This window comes from Pungitius pungitius, chromosome 7 (genome assembly GCF_949316345.1).
Source record: "Pungitius pungitius chromosome 7, fPunPun2.1, whole genome shotgun sequence".
In the NCBI taxonomy this organism is placed as follows: domain Eukaryota; kingdom Metazoa; phylum Chordata; class Actinopteri; order Perciformes; family Gasterosteidae; genus Pungitius; species Pungitius pungitius.
Genome location: NC_084906.1, coordinates 12,020,695 through 12,043,599, shown reverse-complemented (window position 1 = coordinate 12,043,599; position 22,905 = coordinate 12,020,695). Strand labels below are relative to the sequence as shown.

Below are 22,905 nucleotides of genomic sequence, written 5' to 3'. Positions count from 1 at the left end.
GTTTGTCCCAGATGTTTGTATTTGGTTGTGGGTGTATTTCCTAATTTTTTTTTGTTGAAGACTTGCAAAGCTGAATTATTTGACTCAGCCTTTGGTAAATTAATAACAAATCTTTTGATCATTGACGTGGTTCAATAGCAAACATGGTATCAACAAAAATGTAGTGGTTCCTGTCGCTCTCATTGTAATATTTGCAGCTTTTCTGTGACTTTATTATGAAGCAAAAAAACAGAATATCTGTAGATTTCTAGACTTGGCAGGCAGTTAAGGCAGTTAAAACCTGATGAACATTTAACATGTTTTAAAGAAATCTTAAACCGATCAAACTATTAAATGCCCTTGTTTGTTGCAGTCTTGCTAAAATAGTAAATTTTTCTGAGATTGAATTGATTTTTAGAGTTTAGAAAATACATTTGTGTTTGGGTTGTTAAAAAAACAATAATGGTAAAACTATTTCCACTAAAGTTTCTACAATAGTGTAACGTAATACAACATCCGGGTCAAAGGTCGTAATCTTGATTTCTCAACCTATTTCCGCGTTGTAAGCGTATTAGCATTAAGCTAACATCCACCTGTACGGTAACGTTCGTTGAAATCTTTAATTAATTAAGTTCTGCACCGTTGCATCCAACACCGATGTTTCCTCGACAAAAGGAGAAAGGCTTTCGAGGTTTTGGGGCTGAACGTGTAAGCTAAAAATGAACGACTGTGCTCTGTTTTGACATGTTAGCCTGCTAAACGGCGATGAGCGGCTAACTGGCTAGCTCCAAGCAATGTAAAGGGATAACGTTACACAGGATGTTAATCATAAACTAACTGCTGCTGGTCCCGCATGATGGGGACACGCACGTCGGTGAGGGGAGACGCTGTGTGCACTTTAGCGTCATTACCGCTGGCGGATGCGTTTAAATCGAGGCTGACACACATTATGTCATTTAACATGGATGCTCGAAGACAAACTAAGAAGAAGAGTACAGGATAAAATTATAATACATTAGCATAGTGATTCTACCTTCATTCATTATAACAAACACTTGCTGTGGCACTGCAACTTAAGTGGGAGGGTGATAATTAACAAATAATTAACAATTTTTCTTCATGGCCTCGTCGTCACAGCTAATAGTAATGAAGTAAATCCAAGACGTTTTCACACAGCATTTAAAATGTTTTACTAAAAGTATATCTTAAAGAAATGAATACCATGAAGTCAAATCCAGCCAAATCTTGTGTTTTTAGTTTGGATGAAAATTAAACTCATTCACCAGATCACATCACCTGGATGGTTGTATATGTATATGGTTAAAACACTAGCAAACCGTAGCACTAACAAATGGTAGCACTTAAATTGTACTTATAATGGCACTTTTCTATAACATGTTTTGAAACTGCTTATTTGATTTATTTGTACTTTCTTGTTACTTGTTCTTCTGAGTTTGTATCTCTGTGTGGAAATGCACTTATTGTAAGTTGCTTTGGATAAAAGCGTCAGCTAAATGACATGTAATGTAATGTATATTGGGTCCAATGAAATGGACTTTGGCCTTGTAGTTAGGCTGTTTTCTTGCATTACAGAGATGTTTTTTTTTACTAAAAAACTCATTCCAAATTTACGCAGACAATTTTTTTGATTGACACATGAACTGAGTTAATGGGAAATGAACTTCGGAAGAATTTGCACATCAGTTATTACCAGGTCAACGGCACAGCCTGCAGTAAAATGTGGAGGGACAGTGTAACATTTTCCACAGTTATGACACAGACGTTGAAGCGTCGTGCAGCTCACTCACACTCAATGAGACCACAGCTGTAAGTGTGTGCCGTTCGTCACAATGAAGAGGCACAGGGACATTGACGGCCACCATTTCAGTAACAGATTGACATTTTATAGCATGGAACCTCAGCTTGAGGCATTATCTGTTTTTTTTCACATGTTGAGAACTGTTAAAAGGAGTCGTTTGTCAGTCAGACAAGTTACTGCCATGTAACAACATGTCATTTGTTTTAGGTGTTTGATATCCTCCGTTCTTATGATTTTTTCCCTGGTTTCCCACAGGGTGTCGGAGCTGGTCCTGGATCGTCGAGCGGTTAATGCACACAGTAAAGAGGCTGAAAACGGAAGACAAAACGGAAGACGGACAGGAACGGTAGGGGACACTTAACCCGGCAGCTTTCGGGAACTTATTCTTAGTTTTGGTTTTCCTTAATTTTAGTTTGAACTACATTTCTTTCCAAAGTTGTACAGATGCAATTTTCTTGGCTGATTAAGATTACTTGTTAAATAGTTGACCCATTGATGTTGGGCATTTGCGTAGATCACATAAATCATCATATCCTTGGATATATGTATGTTTCTTGCCATAAGTCAATTTGACAAGATTTACTTACAACACATCTTTATATTAAAAATGTATTTCTATCTTAACATACACAAACTGCAACAGTGCAGTTTGTGTATGTTGAAATAAACTCTTAATTGATCAACACACGGTTTTCCCCTTAATGCCTCTTTCTCTTCTCACAGATTCTTATGTTTATGTTCCGTCTCATTGTTAAAGGTCTCTGTAGCAAACCAGTGTGTTGGTGCAGGTTCCTGGGTTCAGTGTGTGATTGGACTGTTGCGTTCTGGGATTCTTTCGGAAGAGGGAACGCCATATTAACAATCTGCAGGAACATATCTGTTATGCAGGGATACGTTTTCTGAAATCAAAATGGGTTGACCTTGTTATCCTATACCTACGTTATATCATTACCAGACCAGTACATTGTCTGTTTTTCTGTTGTTCTGATTTTTGTTTAATATCAACTATACTTTCCCCAGTCAGTTACTTTCCCGTTATGATTTTTAGTGTTGAAGGTATCTGATTAGTCCTGTCCACAGCATCAGGCAGGCATTGGCAGCCATGACCGGGGTGGACGAGCTCTCGGACAGCACAGAGGTGGTGGAGATGGAGGACGTGAATCCCACCCACTTCCAGGTAGCGAAGCACTCGTGGGACGGCCTGCGGAAGATCATCCACAACAGCCGCAAGAACACAGGTGTGGTTATCAACAAGGCGCCACACGACTTCCAGTTCATCCAGAAGGACGAGACCAGTCCGCACTCCCACCGCATCTTCTACCTCGGTGAGCTCGGGAACCCGAAAGGCACAGTCCTTGGAATATTTATTTATGTTCAGGAATTCACACAAGACCTGCAGCTGCTCCTCGCTGCCGTGTCTCAAGCAGTTATGTGTAGTGTGCGAGAGCATTTCCAGAGACCCGTAGGACCTGCACGCACGGCAGCCTGGTTCTTGTCTAAGCATCTCTTCCCTCCCAGGAATGCCTTACGCCAGCCGGGATAATGCTTTACTCTACTCCGACATTCCTAAGAAGATCCGCAAAGATGCTCTGTTTGTTTTGTCATGGAAGAAGTTGCTGGATTGCTTCCAGGTGAGAAGGATTTTCAGCTCTCATTTTGACACTTTGTTTGAGCCTATCCAAACGAGATTTAATAGTTCCTGATTATGAGCCACTCCTTTCATAAGAGCGCCGTTCCTCATGGAGCAAAACAACCGCTGTTGTAAATCTTCCCCTAAAGACCACTTGATTTCCTAAACAAAACAAAACAAAAGTTTTTGCTGAAGAGAAAGGGAACAAATTCTAGCTATATTTATTGGTACTTAGCATTTCTCTGTGTAATTCACTTTGGTCGTGTTTTCTCATATTGTGTGTCCTCCTGTCACCCCTGACCTCAGGCCAGCCCTCATCATGGAGGCTTCTCGCGGGAGGAGGAGCTGCTGCGAGAGAGGAAGCGCTTGGGGGTGTCTGGCATCACCTCTTACGATTTCCACCGGCCCAGCGGCCTCTTCCTGTTCCAGGCCAACAGCAGTCTGTACTATTGCCGTGACGGTGGAAACAACACCTTCACTGTGAGTTGAAGAACAGCAAAACATGGCTTTCAGTGCTACACAACAAAGTATGAATAAGAAGGCTTAAAAGGATCATTTCAAGGTTCAGATGATGTCCATCAGATCAGATCCTGACAGTTTTTCAACAATGGAGCACTGAAGTTTATTTTTCAACTGTGCAATTCGCCATCACTACAAATGTTGTTAATTCCAGTTCACAACTCACACCACCAGATGTCAGTCTCTACTCGTTAAACAGGCAGCTCAGCTGAGAAAGATGGCTACCACGAGTAGTAGGAGACTTCTCGTCTCGTTCTGGAATAAGAAATGAGATTGTGTTTTCTTACGACTTTTAAGCCTGCTTATAACAAAGTGTGGAACTACATGAGGCGTGACCTCAGATGTCTTTTGACGTCTTTGTTTGTGTAGACTTCTCCGATGGAGCCTGTTGAAATTAAGAGCCAGAGTTCAGGCACACGCATGGACCCCAAGATCTGCCCCGGGGACCCCAACTTCATTGGCTTCATTAACAACAACGACATTTGGGTGACCAGCATTGAGACTGGTGAAGAGAGGAGGCTCACCTTCTGCCACAAAGGTCAGGATTGAGACAGTCAGATGTTGCATGAGAGTCTTACCTGAAACCTTGAAGTTTTCACACGGTGTGTTTTTATTTTTCTTTCATTTTAGGTAATGATAATCCAAAAGAAGACACCAAATCCGCCGGTGTTGCCACCTTTGTCACGCAGGAAGAGTTTGACCGTTTCACCGGATACTGGTGGTCACCAGCTGCTCGTGAAGGTGAGCGAGAAATACAAATATAGATATAGTTTTTTTTAGTGAGGAAGCAATCAAATGAAGATTCATTATTATTGAATACTTAAGTAACACAACGTTATTTATATGAGACTTAGTAATTTCCTGTCAACAAAACGTTAATCTGATTTCTCTCTGGTCCAGAATCCGATGGTGGTAAGACTCTACAGATTCTTTACGAGGAAGTGGATGAATCCCAAGTTGAGATCATTCATGTTCCATCTCCGGCTTTGGAGGAGCGAAAGACCGATGTCTACAGATACCCGCGTGCAGGTATACTCCACCCCAGCAAAGCTTTTGATTTATACATACATACATATACATTTTGGGTTTTGTGCTTTTGTGTGATAAAAATGAGAATGCAGTCGCCGTATGCAGATGTTTTTAAAGATGCCCTGATGAGTTTTACTTGACTTGACTTGACTTGACTTGGTGCTGAAATGCTGATGTCTTGTTAGCATGTTAAAAATGTTGGGATAGAATAATTAGCCACAGGATCATTAACTCCACGAGGAACCTTTTAAAACTGTGCATGTATGTTGTGTCGCTACATCAAAACAGCATGACTCTTATCAACAGAAGTCTGGAGTTATATGGGAAAGGCTTCCTGTGGATTTTTATGTTGATGCCCCACTCCGTTTTGTTTTTTTATTTAGGTAGCAAGAATCCGGATATTAGTCTAAAAATTGCAGAAATCCGGACAGACCACGATGGCAAAGTGAGTTCAGTGGCAAAAAAACAAGTTCAGCAGAAAGTTCTTCAGACACAAAGTTCCAACGCCAGCGGCTTTTTCTTCCTCCCTCAGATTTTCAGCACGCAGGAGAAGGAGTTGCCTGTTCCCTTCACAACCCTGTTCCCATGTGCAGAATATATTACCAGAGCCGGATGGACAAAAGACGGCAGATAGTATGCTTATTCTAAAAAGTAGTCTTTAAGCCAGACATTTAGTAGCATGTAGTCACAGCTCCTCCTCTCTGTGTGTCAGTGCTTGGGTGGTGATGATGGAGCGACGGCAGCAGCGCCTCCAGTTGGTCCTGCTGCCTCCGGCGCTCTTCATCCCGGTTCATCAGGACGCGGTCAAAAGGCAGGAGAGCCTAGAGGCCCTCGGAGACAACGTGCATCCCTTCATCATCTACCAGGAGACCTGCGACATCTGGATCAATGTAACGCCTGGGACCTATTTGTTCAAAGGGCGTTGATTACAATCTCGGAGAAAATAGTGCAGCCTTCAATGGAAAAAGAACATTGTGATGTGTCTTTCAGGTGCACGACATCTTTCACCCTTTCATCCAGACCACTGATGATGAGATCAGCTTCATAGCAGTAAATGAATCAAAAACAGGGTTCTGCCACTTGTATAAGATCACCGCAGTGTTACAGCAGGGCAGCTACAACTGGGCCAAAGGATACACGCCCTCTGAAGGTAACACCATCAACAAGCCCATTCACAATGAAGGTGTAGCAGATGAATTATCTTTACTGGATGACTTCAGGGAAGGGCATGTCTTAACTTATTTTTGAAATTTATAAAAATGATCTGAAAGGAAAGGACACGTTCTAGTTTTGGTCTGTAATTTAACTCAACCGTACTGTACCCTAACAATGTATTAACTTGAAAAGCCCAATTCATTCAGTTTTGGAAAATATTCTTTGTCTTTTCACATATGAGCCACAAAGTTTTGTCTTCTAGTTTCAAGACTTTCTATTCTGATAGAATGGTCTCATTATGTTCTTCTCAATTGATCTCTTAGTTTATGCACACTTCTCTCCCCTCTCGCCAGATGATTTCAAGTGTCCACTCAAAGAGGAGGTCACCATAACCAGTGGGGAGTGGGAGGTGCTGGCCAATCACGGATCGAAGGTAAGGCGCTGCTGACACGTGGGTTCAAGGTGGCTGGCGTTTAACTGTATCCATTCCTGGATACCACCGCATCCCCTCATCAGAGCACTGATATGAAAATAGAATTTGGGATGCTCTGCTTCATGTGCTGTATATGTCATCAAGGATAATGTGGCTCTATGGTCTGTTCTCCAGGGCTCCTTCTTCAAGAAGCGAAATCAATTACGTGTTTTTTAAAGGCCTTAATAATTCTGGTATTACACAAATGCAATGAATGCAAGCCGTGTCAGTTGTAGTTTTCAGTTACAACTTTGTATTTGTTATTTTCTGTTCAATTCAATGGACAATGAACTCTTTGGGAAATGGAGAGTTTTGAGCCCCAAGTTCAAGTATATGTGTTTATGCTCTGCATATGTACGATTGAGACATTTAAATGATAATGTATGAATATAGTTGAATTTGTTTTAAACTAATTAGAACATGACAAAGAAAATATTAAGATGGCCAACTATAGAAAACTAAGACTTTTTGTGTCTTGACACTTTTTCTATCTGTTGTTTTGGGGATTTTTTGCAGCGTTCATCAAGTCCTCAGATTTGGGTGGACGAGACGGCAAAGCTGGTGTACTTCCAGGGAACCAAAGACTCTCCTCTGGAGCATCACCTTTATGTTGTGAGCTACGACTCGCCAGGAGAAATCGTCCGACTCACCAAACCCGGCTTCTCCCACAGCTGCTCAGTCAGCCAGGCATGTAACACACACACACACACACACACACACACACACACACACACACACACACACACACACACACACACACACACACACACACACACACACACACACGGCACATTTACGAACTAACCGTAGTTACAAACGAGGATCTAAATTAAGGACAGATAATCACTCAATCACTTTAATTTAATAATTCAATAATTTCATTCTGTCTATTTCATGTTTTCCCCGGTTGTCTAAATGCTGTTTCGAAGGTTATTTCACTCCTGTTTCGGTCAAAATCGTAGAATTTATGTTATTTCTTAATCTTGGCACAAAATATCACTCATTCCCATTCTCATAATAAATGTATTGAAACCCTACAGCTTGTTCCTGCATTAGTTGTCAAGAGTCAACAGTGTGATGTTTGCAATTTCTTTTTACACAGACCTTTGACATGTTTGTCAGCCACTACAGCAGCTTGACCACTGCACCCTGTGTGCACATCTACAAGCTGCAGGGCTCAGACGACGACCCGCTGCACAAAGGGCCTCAATTCTGGGCGAGCATGATGGAGGCCTCCGGTACGGAAATCTTATTCGTTACGCCTGTTTAAAGATTACACTCGTGTCCGCTGGCTCCAACTGAGTTCCCGACTTGTGTTCATTTCCAGGGTTCCCCGTTGACTCCACTCCTCCGGAGATCTTCAGCTTCACAGGGAAGTCGGGCTTCGAGCTGTACGGCATGTTGTACAAACCGCACCACCTGGTGCCCGGCAGGAAGCACCCAACCGTTGTCTTTGTTTACGGCGGCCCGCAGGTTTGATCCCCCCCCCCCTCACAGTAGACTTAAATGAGTAGATTTACTTCTGATGCTTGATTGATGTTTTACTGATGAAAGGCAAACAGGGATCTGCCTTGTGACTGTAATGACGTTACACACACAGTTAAAGCTGATCGTGTTCTCTTTCTCCTTCAGGTCCAGTTAGTGAATAACTCTTATAAAGGAGTGAAGTACCTGCGGCTGAGCACGCTGGCTTCTCTGGGCTACGCCGTGCTGGTCATCGATGGACGAGGCTCCTGTCAGCGGGGACTTGAGTTTGAGGGAGCTGTGAAAGACAAAATGGTGGTTAACATATAAGTGATTGGTCGGTTTATATGTTTTACTCTAAAAGAAGTGTTTATAGAAGAAATTAAGTAGTTTAGTGTCGATGAAGGTCGGTGTTTTATGACGACATTGCACAATAACATAGGCATCTTTTAGTTACGCTATTATCATACTCTGAATTAGAATTCACATTTAATGTGATACTTTACATTTTATTTCCATTTTATTAGTTTTCACAGTTTTCAAACTTGTAGTCAAAGTAACTGTGTGCATATTTCCTGTAGGGAAATGGTATTTCATTGCCATGTGACTAACCCACCTGTCCTCTTCCAATCAGGGTCAGGTGGAGATCGAAGACCAGGTGGAGGGTTTACACTACGTTGCTGAAAAGTACAAGTTCGTGGACCTTAGTCGTGTTGCCATCCATGGCTGGTCATACGGAGGCTTCCTCTCCCTAATGGGCCTCATCCACAAACCGGACATCTTCAAGGTCAAAGCAACTAACGTTAACTCTGTTCAGGGATTATGATCTGAACTGCCCTTTTGGCCAAATTTCAAAATAGATTTCTTAGAGGAAGCTGTAAAACAGAAGCGCTTCGGTCTGACTTCCTCTTCATGTTTTTCAGGTTGCCATTGCAGGAGCTCCTGTGACGTTGTGGATGGCCTACGACACTGGATACACAGAGCGATATCTGGACACGCCTGAACAAAACCAGAAAGGATACGAGGCTTGTTCTGTTGCCCTGCATGTCGACAAACTCCCCAATGAGTGAGAGCATGCATATAACTACATTATATTGTACTCTATTTGTAGGTTTATTTGTTTATTTGTATGTAGGTTGAAGTTGGAAGTATGTGCCGTATTTGATGTACTGTCTCTATTTGTGTTCAGTTTTGTTTGCATGTGAACAATGGCACAGAAACTAAGAGTTGCATCTCTCTGTCAAACTAAGGCCTAACCGATTACTGATCCTGCACGGGTTTCTGGATGAGAATGTGCACTTTTTTCACACAAACTTCTTGGTGTCTCAACTCATCCGGGCAGGAAAGCCTTACAACCTGCAGGTAAGATGATTCTTGTATGTACACAATGGCTTCAGTGAAGTCTGTGATGAAGATGGGATACTGAGTCTGAAGGGGTCGAATACTTGATTAAAGAGCTGCGTTGTCATGGCCCAATGCGTTGGACCTTCATCATCATGCGCATGTCTTTCTGTAATTCTCACAATAGCAAAGTGATCCAGCGGGCTGAACTGGACCCCCAGCAGGCTGCATTCGGGCTTGTTTGACTCGCCTAAGCATTAAACAATCCAGCTGATCATTGATGATTGGATGTGGGGTTTTTTGTTTCTTTATTTCCAGATCTATCCCAACGAGCGACACAGCATCCGATGTCCAGAGTCTGGAGAACATTACGAGATTACGCTGCTGCACTTCCTCCAGCAGAACCTCTGATAAACCCGGCTACCCACTGATCTTCCTTTCCTCGCCTCTTAATCACCTCATCTCCTTGTCTCTACTCCTTCTTTCCTTCTTTTATTTAAACGTACATAATCTTATCCTTTCACTTAATTTTATATTATGCTGACTGCAAGCTATGCCAAACCTCATCACACCTCAAGAGTTGACAGACTTAAAGGTGCTGAAGATTTTTAGCATCAATTAATCATTACTTTTCAGATTTTAGAATCAACAACAAAAATGAGACAATGGCTGAGAGCAAGAATGATTGCAGTCCACACTGTACTGTAACAGTGAAGTGGAGTCTGCTGGATTGCGTTCGGCCCAAAAACCAACAGAGGGTTCGCCCCGAACAAACGGGGCTTAAGCTTTCCGAGACACTTGAACAAATATATAAAAAAAGTACAATGTCACTGATGTTTAGACAGAACTTTGTCAGCAGAAGTGGAGAAGCCACTCTCTGTTTTAGTCTTCTTCCCTTTGCAATTCCTTTTTGTTTTAAATTGATCTAGCCCCTTTGATGTTTCTCTCGGATCGTTTCCCTGTGTCTGTGAATAAACACTGGAGTGATTTTGGCAAACGTAAAGCTCTATAAGAGCATATAAGCAAGCTATTGCGCCCCCTTGTCGTATACTCTGTGCCCTGATGTACTTCTCCTGCACCGTGTCACGTCACACTTTCGCAGATCTACAAGAAAAAAAGTCATATTGTTTTGTTTAGTGTCTAGAAAATTTGTATGGATTCTTATGCATTCATAAAAGGTTGAAATATGGAGCAACCTGTTGCTGTTTCACCCGTTCAATCACTCACTCACTCAATCACTCGCTTGCTTAGATTTTGTGGGGAGCTTCTTTTTTCTTCTGCTGCTGCTGCTGAGGAATTTTGCACATATTACATACATTTGCCTTGGTGCCAACAAACTGACCTATAAGATGATGTATGACACAACTGTTTGCAGTCTGAGGTGCCTTGCTCGTAGAGTATATATCAGGGAAACTGTCTGAGGACCTACGACAATAAAATGCCTTGTTACGCATTTGTCTGACGACCATCTTTAAGATCAGCTACTGGGACCCCATCATGCTTAAGTGCACTCTTGGATATTAAAGAAATAAGAAGTTTAAAGTATTATTTAAACGTAAATCTTTTTAGGGTATTTTATATGCAGGTTCCTCTAAAGGTTCAGGAAGTTGGTAGATATTTGAGTTTAGGATAAAGAGAATGAAAGGAATAACATATAAAAAAAACGGTCGGTTCCGGTTGAGATAGACTCTTCTCAACATGAAGATATCAAAAGGGAAATGTACTACTCCCAAAATCCCAAAGAGTATTAATCACCCTCCATCAGAACCATTTCACTTAAGAAACAAAGTGAAAAACACTCAACAAATGAGCTTACTTTAGATAGACAAACATTTTACTTTTCCATTCATCTAACTGATGCAGCTTTCTGTTTGAATTTGACACATCTGTGGTCTTTGTAATTTCCCCAGCAGGGAGCAGTAGTAGTAAAGAAAGATGATGAACCCCTTTGTCCAACACTCATGAGATGTTAAACAAACCTCTCTGTGCCAAGTATTTTGATGTAATAATGAATAAACAAGGATTTATTAAACTTTTACATTTTTTTATTCTCATCCACTTCATGAAAATGAAACATCAAATGTCTAAAGTATAAAAATAACCAAGATAATACATTGCATATTATTTAAGTAGAACTAACTTAAAATCCATACATTAGGTATTACAAAATAAAATCAAGAAGCCCTCATAAAGGGTACAAACAATTGTCAATATGACTGAACGTGTCCACTGTGACACGTATTGATCGTATGGCACAGCATAGAAATAGCTGATGATCCACTGATTGGTGGAGAGATCATCAATTAGTGTTAAACAGAGTCACGTTTTCCTTGGTCTTCTTCGGTCTGAGGCGGACTGATGTGCTTATTGTTTTATTGTGGCGGGGGCAATCTTCAGAAGAGTACCGCTCAAAGGGGCGTCTCGGCCCCTTGTGGACGTCCAGAACAGCGCTCGTCTCCTCGACTGCTGCCGTCTGAGTGCGCACTGCCTTCTGGGATATCTCCCATTGAGGTTGGACCCCCCGCAGTCACTGAACCACCAGCCACCTGTAACAAAACAAATAAAAGAGCGCTTTTAGAGTTGCTGTTTTTTTTGTTGCTTCATTTGTTGTTGTTTTTGTGCGGTAGAAGCTGATCAGACGTGATCGTACTCGGTGGATCTGTCGTACCTGAGAGCAGGGCAGCACAGTTTACGTCTGACGCCAGGTCGTTGTCCCTGTCGGCCGTGGAAAAGGGAAGACCGGATTCTTTGGGCGTCGTTATGATCTCCTGAGTCCCAGATGAAGCCTCCTGCTCCAGGTGGAGAGCAAACTTCTTTTCCTCCCCTTCGAGTCGGAATCGGTATCGGGCCTCGTGCTGCTGCTCTCCCGCGCAATCGGAGAGCTCGACCTGCAGGACGTATTGGCCTTGGCTGGAGAGAGCCCGGATGTTTTCCAAGCCCAACCAAAACTCACCTGAAGGGAAGACAGGGGGTTGAGATTCATTCACCACTGAGGTTTAGCAATGCGGTTGTTTAAAAAAAACAACAACTTCTTTGAGCAAAGCTTCCTTACCTTCCAGGTTGCCAAAGCCTTTCTTATAGCTTTCCCATAGCTGGTTGAAGTTCTCGGATCCATCGTGGCGTTTCTGGATCACGGTCCATCCGCCTTCTGCCAAGAGAGAAACACAACATATTGAGCTAAAGGGCATTATTACACAAAAACACTTTTTTATTGACGCTAGAGTGTAAATGCAAAAACACAAGAGCTGCTCAAATTGCTTTCTTATCACTATTATGTGCAACCTTTTGAACAGTCACTTGTCCTCTTAGGAAGGTCCTTTGGAGAGTTTTCCACAGACGGTAAGGGCCTGTTTGACTCACCTGAAGTCATTTCACAGAAGACGTTGAAGGGCTGCGAGTTCTGCGGTTGTATTTTGTAGACGCCGCTGACTTGCTTTCCCCGTAGAAACAGATGGTGACAGTCTCTGGCCAAACCTGAGAGGTACCAGAACAAAGAAAAATTATTTTTGAGCCCTCTCTGCTCTACAGATGTACAGGACAGAAGCTGCTTTGTTCACTTTCTCCTGATCTTTGGACTGTCTGGGAACTGCTCTGCCAGCGAGTCAAGTGTTACACATTCAGGTGCAAAGGTGGTTGTTCTTGTTCTTATTCAAGATGAATGAATAGCTCTTTGCAAATTGTTGCAACCTGAATGATGTTTGCTGAACTGCCGTCTGAAAGTCTTTTTAACATCATCACTTATTTAGATTTTTTTGTCTTTCCCCTGAAAGCTATTTCGTTTTTTTTTCTCTCCATTCCTTTTAAACTTCCTTACCTGATGCGTCTCTGCTGGGCTCCTGTGGTTCTCCCCTCAGTGCTGTCTCTTCGTCTCTGCGTCGGTGTGATTTTATTCTCTTTTGTGCAACCTGGAGGATCACAGAGCAGAAATCACAATGAATCATTGGGTTCATACAAAGCTAATCTTGTGGCAGGGATCATCCTGCAGCTAAAAAGTCACTTGTCAATGAAGGCTCACCTTGATTTGCAGAGTTTGCAGGTGCAGGCTCTGCTTTTCCAGTTTTTCTTGTTGCTGCTTGATTTTCTCCACCAGCTGATCGATGCGTCTGTTCTGAGCTGCTACCAGTCTCTGGAAAAACACCATGTCTCGTCAGCTTCACAGCTTCCTTGTGTTTTCGGGGATAAAGCTTAGCTTGAAACATAACATCCAACATGGAGGTGTTTATATGGGAAACAATCGCACACACTACTACAAGCTCGTGTTTTGGGAAATTCTGGAAAGCAGTAGGGAATTTCTGGTTTTCAGAATGTATCTTTGATCACATTTGGGTTTAGATTATCTGATGAAATAATCTGTGAGGGGTGGGGTCAATGGTGACAACCCTTTACAAAGTGTATTGGATTTCTTGTGGGAAGCTGAAAGGACATATTATAAAAGCAGTGTTTTTCTCTCTCTTACCTGTATAAATGGGACTCCTGTGTGATTGCTGTGGTTGCTGACCAGCGCTGGCCCTTTAAGAACCGCATCCACCTTCTCCTCCAGTCTGTCCATCCTGCTGTGGATGTCGTCGCTCTGTGCCTTCACCTCCTCCGCCCTCCCACTTGCCTCCTCTGCTGGCCGCGCCACTGGCTTCTCCCTCTCCTCCTCCACCCCTTTGTTTCTTTCCTGCGAGGCTTCATCTCGCTCCAGTTGCTTCCTCTCCAGTTCAGCCACGGTGAAGTTGAAGGCCTTCAGCCTGGCGTTCACGTCCCTCATCTGGGCCTTGGTCTTGTCCACGTGCTCCTTCAGAGCCTGGCCCAGCTGCAGCAGGCCGTGGGCCATCACGTTCATGTCCTCCCAGGCGGCCTTTTTGTCCCGGCCAGCCACTGCTCTTCTGTCCGTGGGGAAGGCAACGGCTGCGTGCACCAAAATGATGGCCACCAGGAGGGTAAGATGCTGGGGCATGTTCATCTCTGTGTCCGCTGACAGTCTGTTTCCAAAGTACCAAACGCTGGTTCCGATGTCTGTGTCTGAACTGGAATGAGAGGGTTTTATAGCTCAGTGCGGCAGCAGAGGGCTCTTCTGATTGGCTTCCAGAGCCGGGAGGTGGGATGAAGGGAGGCCGGGGGCGTGGAGAGTCTTTCATAGTACTCACCCTTATGTGGACTTGGATCATGATGCAATGAAAGGTTTAGATTACTGATTAGATACAGAAGAACTTTATGTTCTAATATGTATTTCTGTGCGATTTGTAGTTTTTCATGAAATGAGTAAGATATCATTATTTTTTCTTATTGATTCATCTGCTGATTTTTTTTCTTAATCAACTGATTAAACATCTTTAATATATCAGAACCAGGACAAAATACATCACAAGCATTAATTGTCCAAAATGTTCCCATTTGAGAATCCGGAACTAGGACATATTTAGTGTTTTTGCTTGAAAAACACCCAATCGATGCAAACTAATCAATTCATTGGCTTATTAACATAATAATAATAATAATCCTGTATATTCCATGATTATTCCAGATTATTCATTTCAAATATTATTGCATTAAGTATTACATCTAATACTAAATAATCCCTATCTGACATCCCAAACTGATTTAAACTGTAATAAAACAATATTAATGTACAGTGTTTTCTATGCTTTACTTTTATTTTATTCCAACAGTTTATTCAAAGCCATTTAACGCAATACTCAAATATCTGTGTGGCTTTTATTATTTTGTTTAACTTTGTGTGATACTTCAGATTGTGAAAAAAACAAGTTGTAATGGACAGACTTTTGTTTCTTCGGCCGCCACAGAAAAGTCACAAATAGATAAACATGGGCTTCTATCTGGGTAAGGGAAGCAGGCAAGTCGCTGCCTGTCCTCAGTACGAAGCCTTCAGGAATGCTGGATAGCGTTCAAAGATGGAGGAGTCAGTGTGAGAAGTAGGGGAAAGTTCAGCCCTCAGGGCCTTTTACACACGCTGTACTGACAAAAGAAATCCAAGGTTCGCACAAGTAGACATGAGGCACGTGCAGCTTACCAATGAGGTACAGATGTGTCACGGAATGCCAGACAGTTAGGCAAACACATGCAGTACGTTTATGGTGGCTTTGGGACATTTTACAGAAATAGTTTGAAAGTGAACACTTAAACGTATGATGCACTACAAAGTTTGTAACACATAGTTTGTGGTTTTTAAAACCAAAAGTGCAAATATTCCTATTTTAGATGAAAGTCATTCTTTCGGTTTTAATTTAGCCTCGACGTCAGCTTCCTGTGCGTTTGCTCTGTGATCTGTGACCCAGTGCACGTATTGTCTGGGCTGCAGGCTGCCGTCCTGCACGTATCCCCAAAATTTCCGCTTTCGCTTCCATGGGGCGAAGCTCTGAGTGAGCCTTGGGACGTGTTATAAAAACAGCTATTTCCTTTCAGTAGGAATGGATAATGGGGGCTTTAGAGACTGGAAGAAATATTAATTATATTGTCTGGAGGCTGCCAGCTACAAAATATTGTTTAGTTTAAAGACATTCTTCACAAAATATATGATGTATAAAAACTGTGGCTCCAATTGAGCTGTCAATTAAAATATTTAAAAATATATAATCTAGAGATTAAAGTGTTTTCACTCTGTCACGCTTTACTGAATAAGGTGCCATTTCTGAATAAATGAATTCCCATTGAAATTGGTCCGAAATTTAATGTGAGAGTTTGTCAATGTTCAAATGTCGATGTTAATTGTGTCTCTATGTATTTTTGCCTTGTAGTTGGTGATAATCACAAACATATTACACACAAACTGCATCTGTGCCTTGAATGAGGGGAATGGCACTGAGCGGAAGATAGCGTCTGATTATATGGTCCCTCAGCCTTAGATAACCGACCATCTGCAGAAGAATCACTCCCAACACATCCCGCTTTGACAGGAGTAGGAAGTCAACGCGGTTTTCATCTTTCGACACATCCAGAAACAATCCTGAGCCTGGACGTCACTTTAACTGTACAGATTACAACAACACAACATGTACCATCAGATCCGCACATGTACAGCACATGAGCTTCCACCGAGGGGCGGGGGGGTGATGGGGGGGGGGGGGGGTAGACCATGTCTTTCAGGCACCAGTGGGTCAGTGTGTGAAAGGTGAGGATGTAGTCATGTGTCTGGGGTGTTGCATCAGCCTACTGCCTAACTGTGTTTGTGATCTGACACACTCAGCTGGGCCTGATCTGAAGGGCTGGAGCTGGATCAGAATGTATTTTTAACTTTTGTTTTGACCTCGTCTTTATCGGCCACCTTGGGAAAAATAAACGCAGGCGATTCGCAGAAACAGAAGATGAGGAAACCAAAAATTGTTGAAATGTTGTTGTTGTTTCAGATGCTGGTGAGACGATCCCGCCTGGCTCCAGCGGTTTCACTAAGAGCCTTTAATGGGATGTAATGTGGTTAAAAGCAGCTGTGCAGTGTAAATTTACATTGTTTATGTAGGTTAGTAGTCTCGTATCCATCTTCCTTATACAACTCAAAGTGGAGTATTTGCCATTATTTCAATACCTAGTAAGACAATATTGGACATTTTGGTTATCTACATTGAAATGTTCCGTCTATATTTTTAAGGAAAGGACATACATTTACTGAATTCTGTAAAGAAGTTGAACGTGAATGTTTCAGTCTTTAATTTTTTTTCTTGATGGTTTTGGTTTTGGTATAAGTTTTGAAAAAACAGTCTTCACTCTCGGCTCGTCTCATCTTTTTTGTTTTCAGCATATGGGAGACAGCTCAGTTCATTTGGCAGAAAAGCTAAGTGTGTGAAAGGTAACGCTCGTCTCAGCATTATACGTTTGGGTTCATAAAAAAAAAGAAAGCATTCTTGGCCCATTCACATGCATCACTCACCGACCTTTTACCCAGTTTAGCTTTCCAGCATCTGTATCCTGGTTTTCCCTCTCGCTGTGGGACCCGTTTGCCTTTCCTCTTTTTTAAAACCTTTTTTTTACAACCCGATTCTCTTGTTTGCACTTTAACCTAGAAAGTTTCCCTGAGGCGTCCACTTCTTCATCAAAGAGTAAAACAGAGGCGAAGGCATGGAGGCTGTTTAAAAACCTTTGCTGAGTGAGGTTAATGAGGTTTTTACCTTCAGGTACAACCTGTACCTTAAAGTTACACAAACCATACAACCACTTTTTTGCTTTGTGTTTTTAACAAATTTAAAGTCAAACCTTTTATGAAAATGACATATTTCTGTGATGTAATGAGAGATTACCCTGAAATCACATTTAGTCTGTCAGAATACCCTGATGAGGAATTTTAATGACTTAGGCAATTCTTTTGAATTTTCCTTTGAAGACAGATCAAAGTTATTACCTGTCCTAGATGAATCAGAATGAACTTCAGGTGGGACCATAATAGCTTGTAGACAACAGTTCCATTAAATAGGTTCATCACACAGGTGTAAACATGGAATGTGGCACAAATAGCAGAAAAAAAGGCCATCTGACTCTTTTCTAAGCTGATTGTTCAACTTTCATCGTATTGTATTGATTGAAATATAAATATTTTCTGACGTCTGCTCCGTTCCTTACTATGAAACCCTGTCTAACTTTTATTAACCAGGTATTAACCTTTTACTTCAATCCAAAAAAAGTTACTGACATCGGGCTTCACTGCCTCACTGCACGCACATCACATTACTTAACAAGCTCGGCTGTGACGTCAAATACCTTCTCTTACACAGTCCACCTTTCACCCAGAAACCGGTAGGAGCCCTTGCGGTGTGAAAAAAAATTGATCGTGGTCCCGGGAGAGCCACTCCTTTGTTGTCTGGGCGGTGCGCTTGGTGTGGTTGTCTCGTTGGAAGATGAACCTTTGCCCCCCGGTCTGAGGTGCAGAGTTTTCATCAAGTGCATCTCTGTACATGCGTTCACCTGTCCCTCGATCCCGACTGGTCCCCCCGGTTCTTCCCGCTGAAAAACATCCCCAAGGCATGAGATAAGATCATCCTTTATTAGCCCCGCAATCCCAGGATTACAGCAGAAAAGGTTAAAGTGCAAACAGACATAAATACGAAGATTAAAAAGTAATAAAAATAACAACTCCACAAAAGAATCCACAATAACATAAATATGATACATGCAGGCAGATAAAAGCCCGCCACCACCATGCACCACTGTCGGGATGGTATTTCTCCAGGTCATGAGCGGTGCCTGATTTCCTCACGACATGACGCTTGGCATTCAGGCCATAAAGTTCAATGTTTGTTTCATCAGATTGACATCTGATGTCAATTTTGTTTCTCACTGTGTGAGAGTCCTCCAGGCGCCTTTTGCTGAGGAGTGGCTTCCATTTGGCCACTCTACCATACAGGCCATCACCTTCTGGAAGGTTCTCCACTCCTCACAGAGCAACGCCGGAGTGACCATTGGGCCAGGGACGGATGCTGCAGGCCACTGCGCTCGTTGGAACTTAATGAACTTAACAATGTGGGAAAGTGAACACTCTACAGATCCACTGCACACTACAGTAAATCATACAAAAAATATACAAATCTTAAATTACATCCCTACTCAAATGTTTTATGGCTTCAACTTGTTTTTTCTGACACCAAAGAAGGAGCTCATTTCCCTCCTCAGAAGCCTTGAAACCAATGCAAAATGTGTTTATTACTTCTTCCTGTTGGGCCTCGCCTGGACTCTTCTTTGGGCCTGCAGTAAAGAAAACATGTTTTTCTGCCAGTGTCTGGACTTTGACTTGTACTCCAAGAACATGAAGGAAAGGTCTCCTCCCACATCCATCCTGTCAGTGCCATTCCCTGCTCAGTAGGACGATTGCATGTGTGTGTGTACAAAGGTTTCTACAAAGTTACCGCCACAGAATCAAGGTTAACGGTCAAAATTCAATACTTTAATGCCGTGTCAACTCAAAAGAAGAAGATGCAGAAAAAATCTTGTGTGTGTGTGTGGGTGCATGCATGTGCACTAACATACACCACACCAGCTGTACAATTTATGACATGTGTGTTTTCCTGATGACTGCCTGTGTGCTTCTGTGTTTATTTTCCCCAACCAATCATTTTCAATCACTAATCAATAAATGAAGCAGCTGCTATTCCGGATACATCTGTGGCATAGCAGAAGATGGGGGCTGGTGCGCAGGGCCGGCCCTTCCTAGAGGCGCCTTAGGCAACCGCCTAGGGCACCAAATTTGTGGGGGGGCGCCCTCTAGCATAACACATCTTTCTCTCAACAACTTTGATTAACAAAATAAAACCCAGGTGAAATATAACAGTGATTAAAACAAATGACCATGGCGCCCCCGCCATATGTTAGGGGGCGCACGATGACCCTGTTACCTCTATTATACAGATTTTATTTTACAGATTTGAAACAAATACATTTTTCACAAGTGACGTTAGCTAACGTTAGCTAGCGTTTTTCACAAGTGACGTTAGCTAACGTTAGCTAGTGTTTTTAACAAGTGACGTTAGCTAACGTCAGCTAACGTCATCAGCTTCATTCCTAGTAAGCAAGCCATTGTTATATATTTTGTTGTCAAAGGGAAACGTGCCTGAATAAATAATGATTAAGCTTTACCCAGACTTTCGTTCATAGACAAGTGAAACGCTGATGTAACGTTACTTGTCCAAATGACAAGTGTGTCAGTACAGGGGGCTCGTAGGCAAGGAGGGAGGACTCAGACGCGGAGTATGCAGAAAAAGGACTTTAATAGTTTACTTTAAAAAACTAAATCAAAACCACTCCAACCAAAAAAGGGGGAGAAGGAGGAGAAAACAAAAACAGCCAAAAAACAGGGACCTGGACTTGAAAATACCAACGGACATGACACGGAACGTCGACATGTAATGACGCCACACAAGACAAGAGACTCACAGGGCTTAAATAAACAAGGGAGGTGCAGGTGATTGGACACAGCTGGAAACGATCAGGCACGGCAGACAATCACAGGGGAAGACAGGACAAGGCAGGAAGTGAAGTTACCCAGGAACACAAGAGACATTGAACTACAAAATAAAACAAGGCAAGAACCCAAACCGTGACAAAGTGCCTCAAATCGTTATCCTTTTACAATTTTCACCCGATAGTAACTGTTTTTTTTATTGTTTTTATTGCATTTATTGTGCCTGGGTTATCTGTTGGTTTATTTATCTGTTTATGCTATATCTGTCCTGGTTTTACTTTAAAGTGTCTTAGAGTACCATGTAAAGCGCTCTATAGATAAAGTATTATTATTATTATTGAAGGATTTTGCTGACAAATGGTATTCTTAATTTACAATCTGGTATATATATGCATTCCACACAATATGTTGTCTGGATTGTATTTATGGTAATATAAATAGTAGTTACATGTGAATAAATGTGTAATGTGGTGTTATGGAATGCTAATATTATTTTATATTTTCATATGTCCAGATGCACTCTAGAAACTTTTGCAGAGACCCTCACCTCCTAATGAAAGCTCAGCTGATCCCCCAGGTTCACCTCTCTCCGAACCTTGTAAGTTTTTATTTATTATAGTTATTGGTGGTAGTAATAGTTTTAGTAGTAGAAGAAGTAGCAGTCTATAAATGCATATTAATAAAGCTATAATCATATGTAATCGTTCAATACACTCAAAATATGACCTCACACTTCCATTCATTGTAAACGACTTTCAACTTCATTCTTGATCGTTTCATAATTTAAAATAACTTCACTGATGTTGTTATTCTCTGTGCTTGAATACAGCTGAAGGGACATGTAGGATCACACCCAGCGCAGCAGCCAGTGAAACACAGAGTAGGCGGTGGGAGCGGATGAGGCGTCGGACAGAATAGACAGGGCCTCCATCGACGATGCAGGGAGGTGGGGGGGCCGTGGCGGGGACGAGAGGGCTCTCCATCACAGCCAGTTTTTTGGAGTCGTCACGAAGGGGAAGGTCCTGAGTCGATAACCAGACCTTCTAGCCCACCCGGTAAGTGGGCGCGGTGGAGTGTCGGCGGTTAGCCGAAGCGGCGTATCGCACCACCGAACGCTGGAGGTTGGCCCTCGCCCAGGTGCCTGGACATTGGCGGATGAAGGTCTGTACGGCTGAGCAGGAGACCTCTTTCTCCTGGGCTGGGAACAGGGGTGGTTGGTACCCGTGCGCACTGGAATGGGGAGAGGCCGGTGGACGAGCTGACCAGTGTATTGTGGGCGTACTCCACCCACATCAGTAGTTTGGACCAGGTCGACGGGTGGCTGGTGACCATGCACTGGAGGGTCGCCTCTATCTCCTGGTCCTTCCGTCTGGCCATGGGACTGGGGGTGGAACCCGGAGGACAGGCTGGCAGTGGCCCCGATGAGGGTGCGGAACTCCCTCCAAAAGACAGAGGTGAACTGCGGTCCCTGGTCCGAGACCATGTCCACGGGGAGGCCATGGAGTCTGAACACGTCGCGGAGGATCACCTCCGCAGTCTGTTTGGCTGACGGAAACTTAGGCAAGGGAATGAAATGCGCCATCTTGCTGAACCGGTCTACCACCGTGAGGATGGCGGTGTGCCCTTGGGATGGTGATAGGCCGGTTACAAAGTCCAGGGATACGTCGGACCTCAGATCGGACTCGGGCTTGATGTTGCGGCTACCTGGTCCATAAGAGAGGGTGAAGTTGAAGCGGGGGAGGAAGAGGGACCAGCGGGCCTGCCTGGAATTCAGTCTTCTGTCCGTCCTGATGTATTCCAGGTTCTTATGGTCGGTCCACACCAGGCCCCTATGCCAACATCCGAGGCGTCCACCTCCACTACAAATTGTCTTTCTGGGTCGGCATGCGCAGGATGGGGGTGGAGGTGAAGCGTCTGGAAGGCGGTATCGGCTGAAGGTGACCTTGGGGGAGGTGAGAGTCGTGAGAGGGGCTGCCACTGTGCTGTATCCTCGGATGAAGCGCCAATAGAAGTTGGCGAATCGTTGCAGCTGTTTTCGAGATTCTGACAATAATGCAGCGCAACACATTGACGAAGAGCGAGTTTTGCAAGAGTCTTTGGAGGACCGCCCGGACGTGGTGGATGTGGTCGTCCATGGATCTGGAAAACAATAAGATGTCGTCCAGGTATACGAAGACAAACTTGTCAAGCATGTCCCGTAGGACATCGTTGACCATGTACTGGAAGACGGCAGGGGCGTTGGTGAGGCCAAAGGGCAAGACCAGATACTCATAGTGGCCGGTGGGCGTGTTGAAAGCCGTCTTCCACTCGTCCCCCTTTCGGATGCGGACCAGGTGATAAGTGTTGCGAAGGTCCAGTTTGGTGAAAACGGTGGTCCTCTCCAGGAGTTCAAACGCTGAGGATATGAGGGGGAGCGGGTATCGGTTCTTTACCATGATGTCATTGAGGCCCCGGTAGTCTATGCAGGGTCTCAACGTCTTGTCCTTCTTTTGGACAAAAAAGAACCCAGCCCCAGCCGGGGATGAGGAGGGACGGATGATGCCGGCGGACAGAGAGTCGTTGATGTAATCCTCCATCGCCTTTCTTTCTGGTGCGAGATGAAGTAGAGGCGG

The 22,905-nt window shown here is 43.2% G+C and overlaps 2 protein-coding genes across 2 annotated transcripts; one reads left to right on the top strand and one right to left on the bottom strand.

Annotated features, from left to right (window-relative positions):
• Nucleotides 1-500: 500 nt before the first annotated feature.
• LOC119217042 (dipeptidyl peptidase 9-like) lies at nt 501-10,599 on the top strand. Its single transcript, XM_037470355.2, has 21 exons — nt 501-687; nt 2,054-2,144; nt 2,879-3,123; nt 3,317-3,429; nt 3,735-3,908; nt 4,317-4,485; nt 4,578-4,688; nt 4,848-4,976; nt 5,360-5,421; nt 5,509-5,609; nt 5,689-5,866; nt 5,967-6,126; nt 6,485-6,564; nt 7,120-7,290; nt 7,706-7,841; nt 7,931-8,076; nt 8,236-8,382; nt 8,702-8,854; nt 8,991-9,133; nt 9,318-9,429; nt 9,727-10,599. The coding sequence occupies exons 2-21, from the start codon at nt 2,089-2,091 to the stop codon at nt 9,817-9,819; spliced, it is 2,679 nt and encodes an 892-aa protein (XP_037326252.2). The 5' UTR covers nt 501-687; nt 2,054-2,088; the 3' UTR covers nt 9,820-10,599.
• Nucleotides 10,600-11,470: 871 nt separating this feature from the next.
• LOC119217043 (angiopoietin-related protein 4-like) lies at nt 11,471-14,431 on the bottom strand. The gene is made up of 7 exons (XM_037470356.2): nt 13,865-14,431; nt 13,424-13,534; nt 13,223-13,313; nt 12,769-12,882; nt 12,461-12,556; nt 12,077-12,361; nt 11,471-11,954 (listed from the first exon to the last, which is right to left on the bottom strand). Exons 1-7 carry the CDS (start codon nt 14,354-14,356, stop codon nt 11,773-11,775), a joined length of 1,371 nt encoding a protein of 456 aa, XP_037326253.2. The 5' UTR covers nt 14,357-14,431; the 3' UTR covers nt 11,471-11,772.
• Between the last annotated feature and the right edge of the window lie 8,474 nt (nt 14,432-22,905).